Genomic DNA, 23,005 nt, shown 5'->3' with positions numbered 1-23,005 from the left:
TGGAGGAACATAGCAATCCTCTTTATTTTTTTATTTTTATTTTTTATTTATTTTTATTTTTTAGCAATCCTCTTTATATTGCACATCCTGTGTAAAGTTTTTTTTTTTGGTGGGGGGGGATATTTATTTATTTATTTATTTATTTAGTATACAATGTTCTGTCTGTATGCTTACAGGCCAGAAGAAGGCGCCAGACCTCATTACAGATGGTTGTGAGCCACCATGTGGTTGCTGGGAATTGAACTCAGGACCTTTGGAAGAGCAGGCAATGCTCTTTAACCACTGAGCCATCTCTCCAGCCCCTGTGTGTAAAGTTTATTAGGCAAAGTATCAATCATTATTTGGTGCAGGTATTTACAGGAGAAAAAAAATCTGGCTGATTATTTTAAACGGCTTTATTTTTTTTTTCGTTTTTAGTATACAAATAGAGCATGCTAGTGGGAGTAAATATCCAAATTGCTTTAAATTCAAATGAAAATGATAAGCCTTTTTTACTAGTAGTTATTGCATTGGCAGGCCCAGACTTGATGTTCCAGTAGTGGGAAATGATCTCAAGATATCAGGAGAGGCTGGTTTTTCTAGTTTTGCTGCTGCAACTACCACTGGCCAATATGTGATTGTGGACTAGAGTTTGGGGCATAGCCTATGTTCACCAAACTTCACCTATGATGGTAAAATTCCTCCCAATTTTGCCCTTTGAGATTTTCATAAGTAATTGGAGTGAAATTAGATGAAATTTTTTCTTAAGATTTAGAGATTAATATGTGTGCTTGCATTGCCACCCGCACCCCCAGTACACATTTAATCATGGCTTTAAAAATATTTCCTTCCTCTTGAAGATTTTTGCTGCCAACAACAGTGTTTTATTAATCAATTTGCATGATCCAGCTACTAACTTGAAATTTTAAAACAACAACAAAAACATCAGTTGCCTGGGCCAAGTAGCCAATTAGACTTGTACAGAGCTTCATCATGAGGCTGTTGTTCTGCATGGTGTGGACTTGTTCTTGTGGGGAAAGCTTGTGTTGGGTATGAATGAGCACGTGGATTGGAATCCTTGGTGGTGTGAGAAAGGATACACATGCTATTCATCTTTCTGCTTTTATTTTTCTTTTCTTAGCTATTTTATTTACAAAGCAGAAAATGAAATAGAACAGCATGTAGAGAGCATTCCAGAATTCTACCATATTTTAAAGTTTTGGTTTCTAGACCAGTTCTTTAGTTTTGTCAATGATTACAAGGTAACAAGTAAAATTTTGGGAGAAATTAGCCAGTATTTCCAAAGAAATGTTCAGTGTTTGTAGAAAATCCTAGAAAGCAGGTTTGTTCTTAGTGAGAACCTGCAGAGCACTCTGGACACTTCCAGGTCATTCCAGGCTCAGTCGTGTGTTGGAAGGAGTCACCTTGCAGAGTGGCTGAGGGGAGTGTAATGAGTATTGCATAGATTTATTGCTGCTTCTCTAAATTCTACCAGTTGCTACCTCTAAGAACAATAGATGCTTTTGAATATAGTTAAAAAAGGTTTTACCCCAGTACTGGACAGATGGCTCAGCGGTTAAGAGCACTGGCTGCACTTCTAGAGGACCCAGGTTCAATTCCCAACAGCCACATGGTGGCTCACAACTGTATGTAATTCCAGTTCCAGGTGCTTGAACACCTTCACACTAATGCACATAGAATAAAGTTAAGTAAAATCTTTTTAAAAAATGTTTTATTCTGAGTTGGGCATCCTAGGTCACACCTGTATTTCCAGAATTTTGGAGATGAAGGTAGGAGGATCGAGAGTTCAAGGCCAGTCTGGGATAATTAAAACCCTGTCAAAAAATGTCAAGAAATTTTCCTTATTTTTTTCATACTTATCATCTTTTGTTTGTAAGTATAGTCATCTCTCTAGTTCTCCAATGTTATTGATTTTTTTAATTGATTAACCTATTGACAAGGTACAAAGGAATGAGCAATAAATTGTCTTTTCCCTTCTGTTAAACAATTGTAGTTTTCCCCTTTAGACATTTAACAGTATTATATCCTTCCAAAGAAGTTATACTTAAAAATAATGGCATGCTTACTAATACAAACCCTTTTTAAACTCGTTAGACTTTCAGAAGAGCTTTATAGGTCTGTGCATACAAATATAGTTATACTTCCCTCTCCCCCCCGGGGTTTCTCTGTAGCTTTGGAGCCTTTCCTGGAACTACTCTTGTAGACCAGACTGGTCTCGAACTCACAGAGATCCGCCTGCCTCTGCCTCCTGAGTGCTAGGATTAAAGACATGCGCCACCACCGCCCGGCTGCCATACTCAGTTTTTAAGGCAGGGTTTTATTACACAGTACAGTAGTCCTGAGATTGGTGGGATTGTCTGCAGGTGTCAGGCAGGGAAACAAACTGGGAAGAGGTAAGAATGCAAAACTCTGTTCAGTGTGACTTAGACCAGTTTATTGATGCCTGTTTAGGCGCAGTGCAACTTAGAGAAGAAGTATCCTGGTATAATAAAATACCTGGTGCTTAGTCGCATCAAAACTCAATTCAAAGTAAATGCCATTTCTTATAAGAAGATGGGTTTTAGAGATAGGCTACCCTGTATTAGCTTAAGGCCTAAGAAAGGATCTGGCCTGGTCCCAGCCATACAGATAGTGTGGGGTGTGGGGTCATTTGTGCTATTAGGCATCTCTGATTCTGGTCGTAGGAGCTTGGGGGAGCCTCTGACTATAGAGGTAATGGTCATTTAGATTACTAACCATCTCTGATGTTGGTTGTGAGAGTTTGATCTGCTCTGACCCAACAGATAATTCACCTCCAATTCCCAACGTTCTGGATGAAAAAACCGGTTATATGTTCTTCCCTTTGAAAGGGCAGTCCTGTATGCTTAACATTCCTGGTTTCTCTGATCTGTGGGTACAAGGCCCTTCCTGTTCCCAACGCTGGAAGTCCTGAAACACTCTCTGACTAGATAGATGGCCTCTGTCTCCTCAGTGCTGGAATTACAGGCACATACCACCTCTGCTCTGGTGTTTTATCCATGGCCTTAGTAAATTTTATCATTGCTGTTCACTTTGAGTTATTCATGTTAGCCGTTATCTTCCAGATTGTTGATCCTCACCTGTTTTGACTCCATTTGTCCTGTCAGTGGTATTATACATAGATTTCAATCTTTGGTCAATGTAGATATTAGTTGTTGGGGAATATTGTTTTAAGGTGTGTTACTTTTGTTTATGTTGCATTTGTTTAACTCTGTGAAGCTGTGATTCTTTGCCTATTTAAAACACCCGACAATCTAATAAATATCTGAATGATGAGTCAGAACCAAGGAGGTAGGACGGGCACACAAAGTATAAAAGAAGGAGAACCAAAGAAGAGGAGGAGCAATAAGAGAACAGGGGGAGGAGGACATCTGAACCATCCACCCAGCCAGCCATGGAGTAAGAGTGAAAGTAAAATACACAGAAGAAAGAAAAGGAAAAGACCCAGAGGCAAAAGCTAGTTGGGATTATTTCAGAAAAGCTGACAAGAAACAACCCAAGCTAAGGCCCGACATTCATGACCAAGAACAAACCTCTGTGTATAGTTTATTCAGGAGCTGGGCTGTGGGCTCCCCAAAGTCAAAAGACCAAAGAGTAAAAATACCACCACCAACAATTAGTGGCGTTAATAAAAAAATAATAGTACTGAAATAGATGACCTGAATTTGATTTTCAGACCCTATATGATAGGAGAGAACTGACCCCTTCCTTCAGGTTGTTCTGACCTCCAAATAATCTATAGCATGCATGTGTATACAAATATTGGTGAGTGGATATTATTTATCTGGTTACCCATAAAACCTCCCTCCCTCTCCCTCTCTCTCTCTCTCTCTCTCTCTCTCTCTCTCTCTCTCTCACACACACACACACACACACACACACAACACATACACTATATATTTTATATGAGACTCAAGATTATATAGAGGTAAGAAGAGCTGATTCTGAAACCAAGTCTTATTGACTCTGAAGTGTTACACATTCTTTCCTTAGGGGAATTTCATACAAGTTGTAGGTACTTTCCAATAAAAACATAGGTGACAGTTGGTAACTATATTTTTATTGTTTTTGTTTGCTTGTTTTGAGTCTCCCTGTATAAACCTGGCTAGCCTGTAACTCACAGAGATCTGACTGCCTCTCTTTTTTGCTGGCATTAAAGGCGTACTTTACCCCACCCAGCATATTTTTTGTTTAGATTTAGATTAAATTCTAAGCCTTTGACTCTGGTATTTTCCATACTAAGTTTATGTTTGATTTACTGGTATATTCTTCTTTGTATTTAGTGTAGAATTTTACATCTATTTTAAATTTAGAATGAATTGGCCAGGTGGTGGTGGCGCACACCTTTAATCCCAGCACTCGGGAGGCAGAGGCAGGCGGATCTCTGTGAGTTCGAGACCAGCCTGGTTTACAGAGCTAGTTCCAGGACAGGCTCTAAAAACCACAGAGAAACCCTGTCTCGAAAAACCAAAAAAAAAAAAAAAAAAAAAAAAAATAGAATGAATTGCCTTATGTTATCTTTAGCATCTTTGGAAATGAGGAAAGTCAATAAATTTCTTCTAGCATTCTGTTTTCTCTCTCTTTACATTTTCATGCCTCCTTTGAGTTTGGGAAAACTTTAGCAAAAGGTTTCTTTACATATATTGCATATTGTTCTAGGCAGGAAAGATTTATGGATTACATGAGGAAGCCTGAGTCAACTTGTCAAAATAGGTCTTATTGCAGTACCACTCTTTTTTATACAAGGGAAGCACGAGTTTGGAAGGAAGGGTGTTTGTTTCCTGTGTGGTTACAGTATATACTTCTCCGTAGCTCTTTCCCTGGAAACCAAGAAGAGTTGGATGACAGTGCACTTGGGGACATGTCGCTGTGAGTTGGGAACCCTATATAGATAGGCCCTTCCTTGCCCTGCTGAAGCTGAAGCCTGTTTTCCTTTTTATCTGGCTTCGTTTCTTTTACTTCAGTTTGCTAGAGCTCATCAACTGTTTGCCAACAGCTGGGAATGTCAGTTTATGGTAGGAGACTGTCTTGGTGTGAAACTGGAAGTCATTTATAAACTCAGAATTCTAACAGTTTCAAGGTCCTTATACATAAATAAAATATGCTCAGCAGATTTTAAGAAAGTATCTGTAGTCTTAGGAGTTGCTACTATTTCACAACTAGAGAAGCATCCATTTCACAATCTTCTCTTAAAAGGCTGCCCTTTTTGCCTTTCCTTTTGCTGTCCTCTGCTTACCTTCTTACTGCCTGGTGTTTTGGTTTCCTTGACAGTCTCACCCAGCAGCCCAAATTGACCTTGACACCTTCCCTCCTCTATTTCCCCAGTGCCAGAGGCTTTTGTGCTACTATGCCCAGATTTTTTTCTTTTTGCATATTAGTGGAATTTACTGGGATTCTGTATCACACAACTAAAAATAGCTATCATTTATTAAAAATTGCCTACCACTGTTCTAAACTCTCTTTAATCCTCAATTAACCCTCAAATAATTCCACTTGAGTGGTACTGCTATCACCTTTTTGAAAGAAAACATCGCAGTAGGTTTTTAAATTTTGGTTACCTTGCATTGACTGTGTGGATATATGTGAGGTGGGGATCGAACACAGAGCATCACATTCAATTACTCCAACACAGAAAAAAAAGTTTTATATTTATATTTCTCCTTACAAAGGATACTAGTATGTTTTTTCTTCTTTGCCATGTTGAGGCTAGAAGCCTGAGCCACACAGATGCTACACAAACACTCCCATCTTACCCTACTTAGAGAGACCCTTCACTTTCTTCACTTTTACTCTCTGACTGATAGAGCATGAGATGATTCAAGAAACATGGTAAAAATAAACTTTTGAATTTCACTGTTGTAGATACATCCATTTTATTAAAATATGAAGGTAAGGACTGGAGAGATGGCTCAGAGGTTAAGAACACTGACTACTCTTCCAGAGGTCCTGAGTTCAATTCCCACGGTGACTCACAGTCATCTATATTGAGATCTAAAGCCCTCTGCTGGTGTGTGGGCAAACATGCAGACAGAACACTATGCATAATAAATAAATAAATCTTGTAATAAAATAAAATATGAAGGTAAACAGTAAATGGTGCTTTTACTTTTTTCCCTTGACGTATTCACTGAAGACATCATCTCATCTATGAACAAATTCAAAGTGCTGTTTTTGAACTATTTAGCAGTGGTGATCATTTGTTTAAGTTTACACACAAGTTAATGCCTGTTGCTTTGCAAATAGCGGACATACGGTATGATTTGTATGTGTTGGTATTTCATGCATTTATTCAACAGTACCAAATTATTTTATTGCCATGTTCTAAAGATAGGTAAGAGTTGGGTGTGGCGGTGCACACGGGGCAAGCTGATCTCTATGAGTTCAAGGGGCCAGTCTTGGCTACAAAGCGAATCACATCTTAAAAAGTCAAAACCAAACAAACAAAAAAGTAGACAGTAAAATATATCCTGCATTCTTCAAGGAATTCCAGAATAGAAAGATAAAAGGTTAGTGAGGCATGAGCAGCCCTTCTTTATAGGAATGAAGAACAAGAGTCCTGGGGTCTGAATGGCTCAGGAATGCCAAGACTTTGCTGAGCAAAACATTTGAGGAGCTGGATGATGGCATAGTGGCATGCAGTTCTATGGTGTATTGAGAAGGTGACAAAATTGTGCCGTGGTTGGCAGAGAAGTCATTGGGGAGCCAGTGAAATTTCTAAGAAGATGAATTCCTAACAGCTCAAGGGAGTCCTGTGTGCTTCCTCCATAGAGTATCATAAGTTACCCTGGAAGTAATTAGTGGATAGAGTTGTGTTGGATTTTAGTTGGGTCATTTTCTTTTTTTTTTCTTTCTTTTTTTTGGGGGGGAGGGTTAGACATCATGAGACGGTCAGAACTTTGCTTAAAAGAAGGACATTCCTTCTTTTACATCATCTTAGTGCTTTGAGTTTATATAAATCAGATTACTAACTTTGGATTTTTTCATTCTGTCTGTTCACTTCTTAACTTTTTAATGTTAATCAGAGAGAATCATGATGTTCTTGAGTTGAAGATGTACTAAGATATGTTCCTAAAATTCAGTAAAATATGGTTTTGAATATAGATATGTGTATCTATTATTATATCCAAATAAGAAAAACGTTTATAACTTTAAACCTTGGCTTATATTAGTAAGGAGTACTATTGGTAATGGTTATGAAAAAAGAAATTATGCCAGCTTTTGAGAGTAATTGTTTGTAATGATAATTTATTAGGGTGGTTTCCTGGAGAAAATAACAGAACAGTTGGTCAATCTGGAATATAGTGTTGCCTTGGTAACTAATGAGAATGCAGAGAAACCAACCAATCATGGAACATACAAAAATCTAAGGCCCTGAACAGGTTAAATATCAACTCCAGGCACCAAATACAGAAACATCTGCCAGTACATGTGGCTGTACCAACTCCCTTGGTGGCTTGCCATGACATTGTATATCTAACCAAAGAGTCATAGAAAATACCTTGTGACCAGACACAGAAAATATATTTTTATAAGACTGAAAATAGAAGCCTGAAATTGTATATGTCCAAATGGTATTCCACATCACAAATTTTTGGACTGGGCTGTATGTTTGAGGCCCTAGGTTTAAATCCCAATGCTTGAAAAAAAAAATGTGCCTAATTGAGAGTAATTTAAGGCTGCTTTAATGATAGTGGAGGTCAGATCAAATGATATAGAAACATTGCAGTCTACCTATTCTCCCATCCTCCCACTGATTTCATTTATTGTTTTGAGACACAGTTTCACTACATAGCTCTGGCTATCCTGGAACTGACTATGTGGACCAGGCTGGCTTTGCCGTGTCTTGATCCAAAACAGCTTTATTCATTAACCAATAAAAACAACACATTGCAGAAAGACTTCCCATACAATTCCCTCTTTTATGTCCAAATAAAAGGAAGGTTTTAACTTTAACATAGTAAGATTACATATAAAAAACAGGTATCAAGCAAGAATTGCAGTCACAATATTTATATCTATTTTATGTTTTATTCTTTTTTTTTTTTTTGGTTTTTCGAGACAGGGTTTCTCTGTGGCTTTGGAGCTCGTCCTGGAACTAGCTCTGTAGACCAGGCTGGTCTCGAACTCACAGAGATCCGCCTGCCTCTGCCTCCCGAGTGCTGGGATTAAAGGCGTGCGCCACCATCGCCCGGCTTTATGTTTTATTATAACTAAGGAAAACTATCACTATCTCTTCAATTCCATCAAAGACCCCAGAAGGACATAATATATTTTTTTTTTTGTTGTTTTTTCGAGACAGGGTTTCTCTGTGGCTTTGGAGCCTGTCCTGGAACTAGCTCTGTAGACCAGGCTGGTCTCGAACTCACAGAGATCCGCCTGCCTCTGCCTCCCAAGTGCTGGGATTAAAGGCGTGCGCCACCATCGCCCGGCGGACATAATATTTTCTAAGTAAACAGGAAGCGCATTGTAAGCAACTGGACAGTCACCCAAAGTTCTTTTTTTTTTTTTTTTAAATTCTTTTTTAAAAATATTTATTTATTTGTTATGTATACAATATTCTGTCTGTGTGTATGTCTGCAGGCCAGAAGAGGACACCAGACCTCATTACAGATGGTTGTGAACCACCATGTGGTTGCTGGGAATTGAACTCAGGACCTCTGGAAGAGCAGCCAGTGCTCTTAAGCTCTGAGCCATCTCTCCAGCCCCCCAAAGTTCTTTTGTAACATTGGGGCATCCATCTTTTGCCTACAGGCCCATAGTATCCTGCAGACTTTTCCATGAAGCAGGCCATTTCAGAGACAGTTCTGCCTATATTGGCAGTTTGTCATTCACTTTCTTTTGTGTCTGGCACACTCTTTTATGTAGCAGGAACCCTGAAGGACTGTCTCACTTTTAGGCCAGTTCAATCATTTTTCTGTGGGTCCTGTATGTATGTCCAGGTTATGTAGCATACCATCAAGTAGTCCAGGCAAGAGCCATTTCTTGCCCAAATGGCTGATAAACTCTATAAGGAGTCTCTTTAATGCCTATCATCTTCTTGAAGTAGATTGGTGCTGCCAGGAGCAGATTTGTCTCATTCTCATGAAAAGTCCTAAGTTCTTTAAACATTTTAAATGCCATATTCTGTTAAGTCTTTGAAAGGTTTGAAGGGTACCTATCCATCTGAAATATGTCTCTATACATCTAGAAAACCTAACTAACGAGACTACCAGCTTGACTATTATATATTATAGATGGCCATCTATTAACTGTATTTCTTAATTATTTATTATATTTTAAAATGAGCTGCACAAACACCATACCTTAAGAGCAGAAATATACATATAACAAAATTGACCTTCAATTTGTATCAATAAACCAAGATCCATAGTAATGCAAAGTGTCTGTCTCTATAGCACACCTCTACTTCCACAGCACTTTTATAAGAAACTGTTTTATTGTTCATCTACCTCTGTCCTGGCCACCCACATGGCAGGTGTGGTATGTCTCCTTCCCGCCCTAGGAGCACTCAGGAAAAGATTACCATGTGGTTCGTAAGTCTACAGGAAGGAAAAGAGTTTTGTGAAATGCTAAAGGACTAATATGTTTGAGGCCATCTTATGCTAATGAGTCTCTGTTTCAAATAAGTATTAAACTATTTTTCTTTGCTAATAAAGGAAACATTAAAAATAGAGAGCCAGAGCTGACCATGGTGATGAATATGGTTAACTCCAGTATTTGGAAAACTTGAAGATACTGAGTTACCAGCCAATATGGGCTGTGCAGTAATACCCTGTTTCACAAGTAAGTAAGTTGGGCAGGTATGGTGGCACACATTTTTAATCCTAACATTCAGGAGGTAGGAGCAGGCCAATTCTGCGAGTTCTAGGCCAGCTTGCAGACCAGCCAGGACTGTGTAGTAAGACCTTGTGTAAGCGGGGAGGGAAGCTAGGTAGTAAATAAATAATAAACTTTAAAAGGAAGAAATAGGGAGATAGCTCACTCAGAAAGTGTTTGCCTTGAATGCATAAAGTCCTGAATTTGATCCCCAGAACCTGTAGAAAGATTAGCAAGATGGGATAGGCCTGTAATTTCAGTGTTATGGAGGCAGAAGCAGGAGGATATTGGAGCTCCATCACTGCTCAGCCGGTCTAACCTAACTGGTAACCTTCCATCCAGTGAGAGCCCATCTCAAAAGAGGTAGTTGGTGTTCTCCAAATGATGTGCTATTTTCCTTTACCCTCCAGGCATATTCATATATATCAATGCACAGATAATTTTTTTAAAAAGAATTTGGGTGGGGATTTGTCTAAGTGGAAGAACATTTGCCTGGCATATGTAGGACCCTCTGTTTGATACTAGCACCAAGTTGACAGGACTTTTTCAGAAGTATGTCATCCAGTAAATAACGTGAACTCTTAGGCAGTGGTATAGGAAGATGGTGCTCAGAAATGAGGCCTCAGGTTCCCCATTATATTTTCACCTTTGATTGTGGACAGAATACTTTTTACCCCCTTTTGGACACTCTTTCTGTAAAATGAGGGAACAGGTTGTAGGAGCTGTTCAGCATCCTGTATACACATTTCAGTGTCCTTACAGAACTGTTTTTATTGTATATTTTGGATTCGGCAAATGGGATATTTTCTTTTAGGCAGTTAGATTTTGAGAGTTAGCTGTTTTATCCTCTTTCCATTAATACAACATTGAAGTTAAGTTTTAAATGCGTGATAGCCATTATGTGCCCTCCCCCCTCCTTTTGTACTAGTTGGGAAAGCCTAGGTAAACAGGATAAAAGTAAAAATAATTGGGATTCAGGAGCAAGTTTCCATGCCACTTTTTTCTGTAGGCATCTAGTAGCCAACTCATGGCCACTGTGTTCAGACATACTGCTACCTCGCTGTCATGGGGCAACAGGGCTATTGGATGTACTGGTCCCTAGAACCTCAATTTTAAAATCCTCATAGGATCTGAGTTCTGTGACACTGGTAGCCCAGAGACAACAGGAACTACAGACTTCAGTGTATCAAGCTTGCATATAAGGGATGCCCAGGGACTTGAGAAATGCGGTACATCATTCATCTTTGCTCTCAAATCAAAGATAGAATGGGTTTTTTGTTTTCTTTTGAATTGAAGCAGAGTTTTAAGTTCTAGGCTGGCCTCCCAACTTCAGCTACCTGAATCCTTAGAACCACAGGTATAATACACAAACCACCACCATCATCATTTTTACTCTTAGGAAAGTCCTTCTTTAAGGATTGTGATGGACTTTTTCACAGAACCATGTGTTAGGACAGGAAGTGAATTATAAGCCAGACAACAAAATCAGTTTTGCTCCAAGCAAACAGTTTTATAGTATAAAGTGGTCTCTCCCAGTCTAGAAATTTTGTTGTGTGATCACTCAGCCCTAAATATATGGTTTGTAAGCTACAAAAGGAAGCTCTGCCTGCACTAAATGGGAGCAGTGGGGAACAAGCAGTAGGTAGTAGTAGTTTTTGTCTAGAGTGTTTGCATAGTCAGTCCCTAGGAAGAGCAGGACAGGTACAGGAGGGAGCACCCAGCTTATGCAAGGACCCAAGTAGTAGAAACGAGAATGAAAGCACTAGCCAGGCGATGGTGGCGCACGCCTTTAATCCCAGCACTCGGGGAGGCAGAGGCAGGTGGATCTCTGTGAGTTGGAGACCAGCCTGGTCTACAGAGCTAGTTCCAGGACAGGCTCCAAAGCCACAGAAAAACCCCTTCTCAAAAAACTAAAAAAAAAAAAAAAAAAAAAGACAATGAAAGCACAAGTGTGATGTGCAGTTGCACTCAGTATTTTGTTATTGGAATTCATGTCCAAAAGCCTTGTGCACTGGTGTTTTTGTGACCCAGGCTGGCCTCAGAGTCCCACTGATTTACTTGCATCTGCCTCCTCAGTACTCGGGTTAAAGTTGTGCACCCCCAAGCCTGGCATACTAATGTCTTTAAGTCCTTCATTCAACTCCCAGTACGGGCACCCCTGGAACTCATGGGTCTTTGGAAATCCTACCCAAGTCAGCTTTTGAATTTTATAAAGAAACCAAATTAGAGACAGTTAGTTTGGCTGACAGTTTTGAAAAAGCCTTATAATTGGAATTTGATCCCTAGAATCCACATGGCTAAAGGGAACCATCTCCTGAAAGTTAATCTTTGACTTCTGTGGTGAGTGCACATACATTAAATGAATAGAGTGAAGGGAAATGGGAGCGGGCCAGTGAGCTGAGAGGAAAGGCATCTTCTCACAACCACAAGTAGTTCTGGAAAGAATTGGATCAGCTGCTGTGACAGCAAATCCACCCACGTTCTGTCTCAATTTCACATTAAGGTGCGAATCTGAGCAATTTCCTGGAGTCATTTCTTCAGGGCTTATAGCTGAGGATCAGCGAATGAGCCTTGCTTATTTTTAAAACAGTTTTTTGAGTGGGTGCATTTAACTGCTAGGCATAGAATCAGCTAAGTGGATTGTGGGTACACGTGTATCTATATCAGTGAAAACCGCAGTAATTACTATCCTCAGTGCCTGGATTGGCACCATACCGTATTTTAAATTATAGGGCTAAACAGAGTGCTAGCTGGCAGGAAATTATATTTACAGATTAACAAACAGTGGCATTCTTTTTCTTTTTGTTCATTCTTCCTTTTCACACCTGGTAAATACATTTAGCACTCAACTGCTTGAGGAAAAAGGGGATTGTGAGGAATACAGAGCTTACCATGAGTCCTTGGAGCTTGCTGTGATGTCACTGCAAACTCCGTGTGAACGTGGGTGGTGTGAGAGCTCTGAGTGAGTGGGGGAGCAGTGGAATAGACGATGTTGCTCCCAGACAAGCAGCCAGCCTCTCTCACTGCTGCGTGAGACCAGCGCTCCAAAGGCAAGCTTTTAGAGTACAGAATGGACTCCCCAAAAGAAATCAGTCAGACTGGATTTGAATGGCAGAGGACAGAGGGTAAACTGAATGAAATCGGGCTGAATGTCAGCATGGATGGGCAGCTGAAAGAAGCGCTTGTGAAGAATACCAGCTTCCTGGAGCAGAATAATAAGCTCTGCTATTTTGAGGGGAAGCTAGACAAAGAACTCAACATCGAAGAGCCTAACAAGGCATATCAAGCAACCTCCGGTCACCTTGAGAGCAGGTATGTGATTTCAGAAACCTGCCATCCCTCAGAGGGCTTAGCACACCAGAAGACAGCTGAGTTCCCTCTGGGACTCACAGATGGGCAAGACAAAGCCTCTATAGTTCAGGGGAAGGTGGCAGGGAAGAATGGACTAGACACCAAAAGCCAGCCAGATCTGAATTTTCCTGGGGCTGCTGATACCCTCGCTCAGTACAGTAAGGAGCAGGAAACCAGTGCTTGGAACCCCAACTTTCACTCCGTGACTCAGAACCCTCAGTTCTCAAGGGCTGCAACTACAGGAAAAGAGGAGAATGGCTTTATCTCCAGCTGCCCAGCAATTGGGGTGATGAACGATACCGCCCAGCAGCCTAACAATCGGTCCTCGCTGCCGGTAGCTATTACCCACCCCGCCCCCATTATTGAGCGTTCGCCCGCCAGCAGTCCACCAGTCACTATGGTGGAATTCACTCAGGATAATTTAGATGCAGGCTTTTACGGCCCAGGCCAGAATAAGGAGTTGGAGAAATTGAGTTCTACAGAGGAGGGACCTATGCTTGATCAAGCACCCCAGCAGAAAAAAGCAATGCGTAGAGCCCTGTCTGAGTGTTACCACCTCTCAGTGCCCCCGGCTGTGAACCTTGCTGACAAGTACCCTGAGCTACCTTCCCGAGAGGAGCTTCCTTCTTGTCTGCTTCCTCCCATCAGCAGCCCAATGCCAAGCCCTGTGCCCAGGAAACTGGGAGTGCCTGCCATGAGGCGCTCCATGACTGTGGCCGAGGAGCAGTCAGCTAGTTGCAGGCTGAGTACTGGGGAACTGCCCCACTTGCCTGATTCAGAGGTACCCACTCATTTAACCTCCAAGGATCCAGTGGCCAAGAAGAGAGAAGAACTGATCCTCAGCCAGGACAACAGCAGCTCTGGGAAGAAGGAACCGGACACTACTGGGGTCTATCTCCCCAGTAAGCTGGAACAGATTCCAGAAGGAAGCAGCAAGGAAAGAGAGCAGGAAGATACTAGTGAGGCAAGAGTTGATTCATGTTCCGTCATCTGCCAGGGAAGTGAGAAACAGCCAGGACAGACAACTCTGTCAGGGAAGAAAGAAATTGAGGTCACTGCAACCCAGAGCACTCCATTGTTGCTGTGTGAAGAGACCCCACGTGATGGTATGTTTCTAAATTCTGCCTCCACTGGGAACAAGCAGACAGTGAGGAAGGAGCCAAAGCGATAGGTTACTGACAGGAGCATCAGCAGCTCATTACTCCTGGTGGGATTGCCTGGGGGAAAGCTTAATTCCCTTGTTGGAAGCTTGCTGGGAGTGAGGCAAAAGAGAACAAAGTGAATCTGGCTGTGTCAATCCGAATGTCTGACTGGATGTGGATTGGCTAGGTTGGCAATGGGTTGGGGGCAGGAGTGGTGGACATTTAAAAACTAGAACTGCTTAACCTCACACCACCCTCCCTATCCCATCCCCCATCTTCCCACCCCTCTGATCCTGTTGGTTTGAACCAGATGATTCTTGAGCTCAGACCATCCCACTGCCATCGATTGATTTACTTGCTTGAAAAAAAACCTATCACTTTGTTTAGATTCACAGTGGGTTCATCAGTACTAACCTCCTTTAAGTTGCACAGTTTGGGTGGAAGCTGTTTTCCCTTCTGCTTTGGAGGATGTTTTACTTTTTGTTAAAGTTAAAAAGGGACATTTTATACCTGACTGTTTAATATTCTCCTCCTGTACTTTATGTTTGACTGTATCATGCTTCTAGTTTTCTCTTTGTGCATGTATTTTGAGGATTTATGGGGAGAAGGAGAAGAAAGGAAATTGAGGAGAGGAGAGACTTGTGACCCAGTAAGAGACTGAGCTGCCTGGCTCTTTGTGCCGGCCTTCTGTGCTCTCTTCAGTGCCTTTTCTTTCCTTCCACCCCCACTGCTGGCATTGTTGGTGGTCTAAAAAAAACGCTGGCTTTTTCCTGGATTTAGTTTGACCACAAAGGACCTTGGTTCACAAGGATGTTAATGGGAACTTAAAAGAATTGTTTTTGTTTAAGTAAGCACTTTTCCTAGGACCCATTCTCAATATTCTCTTGAATACATTTTCATGAGATCTTTAAAATAATTGGGGTGGGCATGTACCATGACTTTTGGGCAGAATCCAGTCTTTCCATCTTTACTTGAGTTTATGGGATTGAACTCTAGGTTTGTCAGACTCGTGTGACAAGCACTTTTATCTGAGGAACCATCTCAGGACATTAGCAAGTTTTTTGTCTTTATTTTAAATTAAACACAAAAGCTTGTGTTTCTTTTGTGGTCTCTTATATACAGAATTATGAGAATCCAGGTGTCCTGGGCTTTTGCAAACTTGTAGCAATAACAGGACTTAGAAAGTCCTGGTCGATAAGATCCTCTCATCTGTCATTTGAGCCCCAGAAACCCATGACGGTCATGTCATGGAGAGTTAGTACTGTGGACCTTCTAGTTGGTAGTGAGTGAAGACTTGATTCCTTTCCCCTTTCAATTGTGTCCCCCTACCCTTTTTTCCCCTCCTTTTGGTAGAAGAGATTAAGTTTCAGGCACATACATACTAGGCATGGCTTCGTAAATTACCAAAACTATTGAATTCAATATGTGACACTGACTGTAATCCTCTTCCAAGCCTGGCAGGATAGTGACTTGTAAAAATTTTGTTAGTTTTAGGGACTGGAGAGATGGCTCAGTGGTTAAGAGCATTGCCTGCTCTTCCAAGGGTTCTGAGTTCAATTCCCAGCAACCACATGGAGGCTCACAACCATCTGGAATGACGTCTGGTGCCCTCTTCTGGCCTGCAGGCATACACACAGACAGAATATTGTATACATAATAAATAAATAAATAAATATTTTAAAAAAATTTTTGTTAGTTTTAGAACAAGCTTTATAGTTCCCACTAATAAAGTTCATGTTGGCAGGAAAACCATTCTAAATGACTGACAAATGCACTAACTCCTTCACCTATGAATGTCTGAATCCTGGCCCTAAGCTATGAAGGGTAATTGATTAATATGCCTACCTTTTGTCAGTCACTGTCTGGGCACCAGAAATTGTCACTGTCCTTAAGCAACTAAACCACCTAGTCAAGGGCTTAGTGGGATTGTGACTCATGAAACATTTTTTAGGGGAAGACATTTAATCCTGGGTTTTTAAAAATAGAATTGCTGACAGTTCAGAGGTAAAAAGTTCCAGATAAAGGAACCCATGTAAACAAAGGCTTGAGGCCAGTACTGGGTATGGAGGTGCATACCTCTAATCCCAGCACTTGAGAGACTGAGGCAGGAGGATTTCTATTAGTTCAGAGTGATTGCCTAGCAAAGAGAGAAGCAGTGGGAAGGAGAAAGTAGTTCAAAACCAAGATGGCCTTGTTCATTTTAAAGACTATTTATATTCAGGGCATAGAAGACTCTGATGGAAACCAACTCAAGGATGCGTACATTCAGGCTGTAGCTAATGTGTATCGCTGGGGATTCTCTGTTGCTCCCAGTACATAAGCTCCTTTTCTGCCTGTCTGAGAATTATTTTGTTGTCATCTAGGGGGAAAAAATGGGGAAAATACTTAGAAATGGATATCTTCAAGTCTTCTAAGTTTGAAATGCTGTACTGAAAAATTTCTTTCTTTTTTTTTTTTTTTTTTTTTGGTTTTTCGAGACAGGGTTTCTCTGTGGTTTTGGAACCTGTCCTGGAACTAGCTCTTGTAGACCAGGCTGGTCTCGAACTCACAGAGATCCGCCTGCCTCTGCCTCCCGAGTGCTGGGATTAAAGGCGTGCGCCACCACCGCCCGGCTGAAAAATTTCTTGATTGCTAACTACTGTGTTCCCTGCCATTGGACAGCAAACATCCCAGCCCAAAGTCGTTTACATCAGGATATTGCCCTGTTCATAGTAGGTGGGGTGAACTGGAAGAGGTTACACAATTGTATTTCCACCATGATGATTGATGCAGGAAGTTTAGTGACTCAGGAGCCTGAGGCAGGGGGATGGCAAATTTAAGGCCATCCTGGGTTACAGAAAATCAAACTTTCGTAGTATAGCAGTTCTATTGTGAATCTCAGTTTCTATGGAATAGTGCAGTGGGTTCCCAATGATATTTCTTTATTTCTTCTGTATCCCTGGAGAGGCCTGCACCTAGAATTCTAGCAAACTAGGCGATAGTAGTAGTAAGAAGGAAAAGAGAATGAAAGAGACAGGTTCAGTCTCAAAGAAGGACTAGAAAGGGCTGATGGGACAGTGAGGCAGACACCTAAAATGGTCACCTGACCTCCACATGTACACCTTGATACCCCCTATCATATACACACACGAAATAAATTGGGTGTTTGTTTGTTTTTGATAAGAAAAAAGGAAGTCTAGTAAAATCTTAGTTGAAACCCTGTTTTCCTCCATATACCCAGAATTGGGCAATCTGCCTGTGATGGTAGAGGTTTTGACACATTGTTGCATTCTCAGCAGAAGCAGCTGTTCCCCTGTCCCATTCACAATGGTAGCAGTTGCAGGGAGGCCCACCCGTCCCCTGTCATCACCAAGTAATCGTGTTATGGATATCTATGAGCTACTTGTCTGACAGTCCTTTCTACCCAGAGGCAGTTTTGAGGGTTTTTTCCTACCTCCTTCCCAGCAGCAGAACAAGGCCAACCAAATAGAACAGCAGCCCACCCCACATGCCAGAGAACAGTCCAGGAGCTGCTTTCTTGTTCCCAGGAGGGAGTACATTGTTACTTAGCTCCTACCTAGTACTAGGAATGTTCAGTAACCCAAGGAATTGCTTTCAATTCTTCAAGCAATAGCAATGTGGATTGAGAGCCTCAGTAGGGCCAAAAGGACACAGCAGGTCAGAATTTATCGCTAGGGCTCTAAATACTAAATTCCACTTGAACTTAGCCAGAACCTACATGCTAAATATAGGAGAGTGATTGCCTGCTTCAATACAGTATTAGAATTTTAAAGCAGACATCAAAAAGTTGCTTTAACACAGTTACAAGTTTTCTTAAAAAACAAAACAAAGCCCAATGAGATTTACTTAGTAGATAAAGACATTGCTGGCAACCTGAGCTCTGTCCCTGGCACACACACACAAGGTGGAAGGAGAGAACCAGGGTTGTCATCTGACCTCCCTCCAGGCACACAGTGGCATGCATGAGCTAGCACTCTCATACCACACACACATACACACAGTGTGCACCAAAAATAAAAGTTGTAAATTATTTTCAGAGCCACTTTACTACATTTATTTACTTGGGGATTTGAGCATTTGGGCAGTTGTGAGCATCATGTGGTAACCACAGGACAACTTGAAGGACTCCATTCTCTCCTTCCATCAGGTGTTCCTAGGGATTGTACTCAGGTTGTTGGGTTTCAGGGCATATGATTTTATCTTAAGCCATTTTTCAGGCCTCTAAGGTTTTTGTTTTTTGTTGTTGTTGTGTTTGTTTTGCTTTTCGAGACAGGGTTTCTCTGTAGTTTTGGTGCTTGCCCTGAAACTAGCTCTTGTAGACCAGGCTGGCCTTGAACTCACAGAGATCCGCCTGCCTCTGCCTCTAGAGTGCTGGGATTAAAGGCGTGTGCCACCACCGCCAGGCCTCCCTAAAGATTTTTTAATATTTATTTATTATGTATATAGTGTTCTGCCTGTACACAAAAAGAGAGAATCAGATCTCATTACAGATGGTTGAAGAGCAGCCAGTGCTCTTAACCTCTGAGCCATCTCTCCAGGCCCCGAAAATGGTTTTAAATAAAATTTAAAAAGGAAAATTAGAAAAATCTCAAAAGTTATTAAAAAATGACCAAATGTTAATTGTACATCTTGTAAAATTTTGTCAGCATGGCAGTACACATTTGTAATCCCAGGACTCAGGAGGCCACGTATTCCAGGTTTTCCTGCTGAAATAGTGAGTTCAAAGACAACCTGCCCTACAGAATTGAAACCTTTTCTCGGTAAGAGAAAGAAAGAAGAAATTAAAACAAGGGGCTGGAGAGATGATTTAATGGTTAAGAGCACTGGCTGCTCTTCCAGGGGTCCTGAGTTAAATTTTCAGCACTCACATGGTGGCTCACAACTATCTATAAGTGTTGTCCCGTGGGCTCAGATGCCCTCTTCTGGTGTGCAGACTTACAAGCAGACAAAACACGCATATACATCATATAGATAAATAAATATGTTTAAAAATTTAAAGTAGTAAAAATGGGGTGCAGTCAGCAAATCAAAGGTAGGGATGGATGTTCTCAGCAGTAGAACACTTGTGCTGGGTTCCATCCTTAAGGGTTATCAGTGAATTTGGCAAAATGAGTAGAAATTATCCAGTTCAGTCATGTGAATAATAGTGAAGAATGACTGGAAAAGAATAGCAGATTCTCGGAAGGACAAGGCTTAATAATGAAAAAACCTGGGCATTGATCGCTGCTACCCTCAGAGTCTAGAGCAGAAAGAGGGTGTTAAACTCATTGACTGTTTGACGAAATCATCACCAAATGTGCTAGATTTGGCAAAAGATAGTAGCATAAAGAGTCAAGAAACTAAGCCATGTGTGGTTGCATCCACCTTTCATCCCAGCACTCAGGAGGCAGAGGCAGTTTAGTTTGAGGCCAGCCTGGGCTACAGTGCAGCCAGGGCTATTACACAGAGAAACCCTGTCAAGAAAAGCAAAAACAAAAAAATTGAAGGAACTTAACTGAGAATTCCAAATAAATAATTCATAGCTAAACTTTTTTTTTTCTAGTTAGCAGGAACATTTACAAAAAGAAAGATAAAAATCTTGAAGCAGAAGGGACTGGGCACTCCACTGTCTTTCAGGGAATGAGTGACAGTGTATTTCTGACAAAAGCCAGAGGACATATAATACAATAACAAGTGTTTTCTGAATGCTAACAGAAAGTGGGTGACAATGGTTAACAGTGACGGCAAAGCTATCCAGAATAGAAGAGACAAATTCTTAAGTTTACTTCAAGGATAAATAAGAATATTTGTTATCTAATGGACAGACCTGTAGAGACAGCTAACAGAAAATCTCCCAAAAGATAAGATGTAACAGGAGGAGGCTTTGGAATTTCTACAACAAAAAGGCATAAATATTATAGACTATCCTAAGCCATATTTTATTAGCATAACAAAAATTCTAATGTCTTATGAGGCTTAAAATATGAACAAGAAACAAATCTGACACCTTTTATGCCTCTGTTAGTGTGTGTGCAGATCCATATGACATATTTGTGTGGAGGCTGGAGGGCTGAGAACAACCTTAGGTGCCATCCTCAGAAATATCGTCCACCTCCTTTGAAACAAGGTCTCGTTGCCCTGAAGCTCACCATTGGACTATAGACTACCTGGCTGGTCACTACTTCCCCAGCACTGGAATTGCAAGTAGGCATTTCCCCATGGAGTCTAGTGACCAAACACAGGTCTCCATATACCTGCTTTACCTACTGTGTTATCTTCACATCCATAGTACATTTTATTTTAAAGTGGAGTTAGGTGCTCAAAATATAGCTCATCACTTGTGTGTTGGCCTTGAATTTGCAAGTCTTAAGTTCCTCTGCAGAAAGTCAAAATGGGGTACATCAAGGATTGTAAGTGGAGTAAAAGTTTAGTAGTTTATCCTACGGTTCTCTCTGTTGCTATTAGTACTGACATTCAGTACTAACAGCAACTACTGAGCAAGGGTACAAAGCAATGAATTTCAAAACATTATTTTAAAAATTCTGAAAGTCCTTATAATAGCAAGAAAAGAGTATCTAAGATAGAAAATGTCACCTTTTTTGTCTTTCTGCTTTTAAGATTTGCTTATTTTTATTTCATGGGTGTTTTTGCTTCTATGTATCATGTGTATGTGATGCACATGGATCCACTAGAACCTGATCTATATGCCACAGCATGGGTGCTATGAATCAAACCTAAGTCCTCTGCAAGACAGATTGGTGCTCTTAACCTTTGCAATCTCTCTAGTCCTTATTTGGTTTTTTTTTTTTTTTTTTTTTTTTTTTTTTTTTTTTTTTTATTTTTGAGACAGGGTTTCTCTATGGCTTTGGAGCCTGTCCTGGAACTAGCTCTGTAGACCAGGCTGGTCTCGAACTCACCCTTATTTGGTTTTTGAGACTACATCTCATATAGCCCAGACAGTCCTCAAACTCACTATGTAGCTAGATCTGACCTTGAACTCTAGCTGCTACTATCTTTCCATTATTAGAATTATAGGCATGTGCTACTGTGCCTGGCTCACCTTTTCATGTTTTCAAAGGACATTAGTATTTCTAGGAGTTACTTTCGTATACTTTTGACTCGTTTTCTTTCGAATTGTTGACCTTAAAAGAGTTAGTGATAACTGGGCCTAGGTATAATGGCTCAGGCCTGTAATCACATCTTTCAATTGATTAAATTAGGAGGATCAAGAGTTCAAGACCAGCATATGCTATATGAGAGCCTGTCTTCAAAAAAAAGAAGCAAATACAGGGCCTGTAGCTCAAGTGATACTATGCACACCCAACATCCCCAAAGCCTAGGTTGCCATCACATAAAGATAACAGTACAACTTTGTAATCCCAGCACTCAGAAGGTGAAGACAGGAAAATCAGAATCATCTTCATATATGTAGTGATTTCTAGGCCAATCCTGGCTACTTGAGATCTATTTACAAAACAGGACTCCTGATTTGTAGGAGTTATTTATATAATCTCTTTGTATTTGATGTAAGGGTCAATTATCTTCTTTTGTTTAGCAGTTGCCTTTGGATTTTATGACTTTGCTTTTCTTTAAACTTTTTGTGGTTCCAGGTTTTGTACCGGTCAGAAAATCTTCTCCACATAAGGGCTCCACATTTCTTAGTATCATAGCGCTATTAGGTAACACTTATTAGCATCTGAAGTATCTCCCCTATGGAGAGGAGTTTTGCTAGCTTAGGCTGATGACTTTTATTTTCTGTGGGTCTCAGCCGTGTTGGAAATCTAGGTCACTGTTAGAACTAGAGCAGCCTAATCTCATCCTCTGTAAGTGGTTCTCTACAGTAGAGGGAAAGGAAGTAAGGCCAGACATCAAATAAGCTGGCGTTTGCCCCATCTCAGCAACCTTTATTCCAGGGATAGACTATAGCAGAAGGGCTTTTTGTCCCCTTTGTTTTCAGGGAGTAGGTGTTTAGGTGATAGAAGCTCTTTGTTGGTGTCAAGGGAAAAGAGACCAAACTTTTAAGGCTGTTTTCTCCCACCAGTCATCACGGGGACTCCTCCTCCGCTTGCTTGAGCACAGAAGTGCTCCTAGAATTGCTGTGATCTGGGGTGCGCAGGCCGACGTCCTCAGCAGCATCGCCCTGCAGGGCTCTCAGCCAAGCCTTCTATGTTTAAAATGGTTGTGAAAACACATTTGTTTAGGCTAATTCCCATTGACTCTCTGTAGGAATAGCCAGGCAAGAAGAAGAAAAGACTGCTGTGGGTGTGTCAGGAAATGACATCTCTACCCCACCAAACAAGGAACTCCCACCAAGCCCAGAAAAGAAAGCAAAGGTAGGTGCTTGAATGAATGGTGGTTATCCTTTTCTGTAATTTTTAAAAGCAGGACCTTCTGTTGTTATTGCTTGAATCATGAATGCAGTTTCTTTTTTTCTGAGCTATCCTGTCTTCCTTCAAATTTAGATGTTCTTAAAAAGGATATTCTCATTTTCTCATACAGCCTATCCCAAAGGTTAAAATCTTCTGCCTTTGCACTTTCACAGTATATCTATGTAAAATGTTTGTTAGATATTTGTTTGTTGTCTGTGCTAAAGATTGACCTGATGGCCTTGTACTTCCTAAGTACAAGCACAGCAGATTTTTTCAGACCAGGTCTTGATATATCCACCATAGTTGATATATAAATGACTTCCTTTTCTC

General features: G+C 40.8%; 1 protein-coding gene across 17 annotated transcripts in view; it reads left to right on the top strand.

The window, feature by feature from the left end:
• The window catches only part of Map4 (microtubule associated protein 4), a 135,440-nt gene that overhangs the window by 91,060 nt on the left and 21,375 nt on the right, over positions 1-23,005 (top strand). For 16 of the 17 annotated variants that reach the window (XM_041676797.1, XM_041676796.1, XM_041676799.1 and 13 more), the window contains one exon: positions 22,533-22,639. In XM_041676797.1, coding sequence (XP_041532731.1) covers positions 22,533-22,639 — 107 coding nt within the window. Of the gene's footprint in view, positions 1-12,790; positions 14,292-22,532; positions 22,640-23,005 lie in introns of those variants that run through there. The other variant, XM_041676812.1, reaches the window with a different exon arrangement.

Source organism: Microtus oregoni, unplaced genomic scaffold (assembly GCF_018167655.1).
Source record: "Microtus oregoni isolate MIOR12 unplaced genomic scaffold, Mior012 000028F_ref0000031, whole genome shotgun sequence".
Taxonomy (NCBI): Eukaryota; Metazoa; Chordata; class Mammalia; order Rodentia; family Cricetidae; genus Microtus; species Microtus oregoni.
This window is presented reverse-complemented; position numbering and strand designations above follow the sequence as displayed.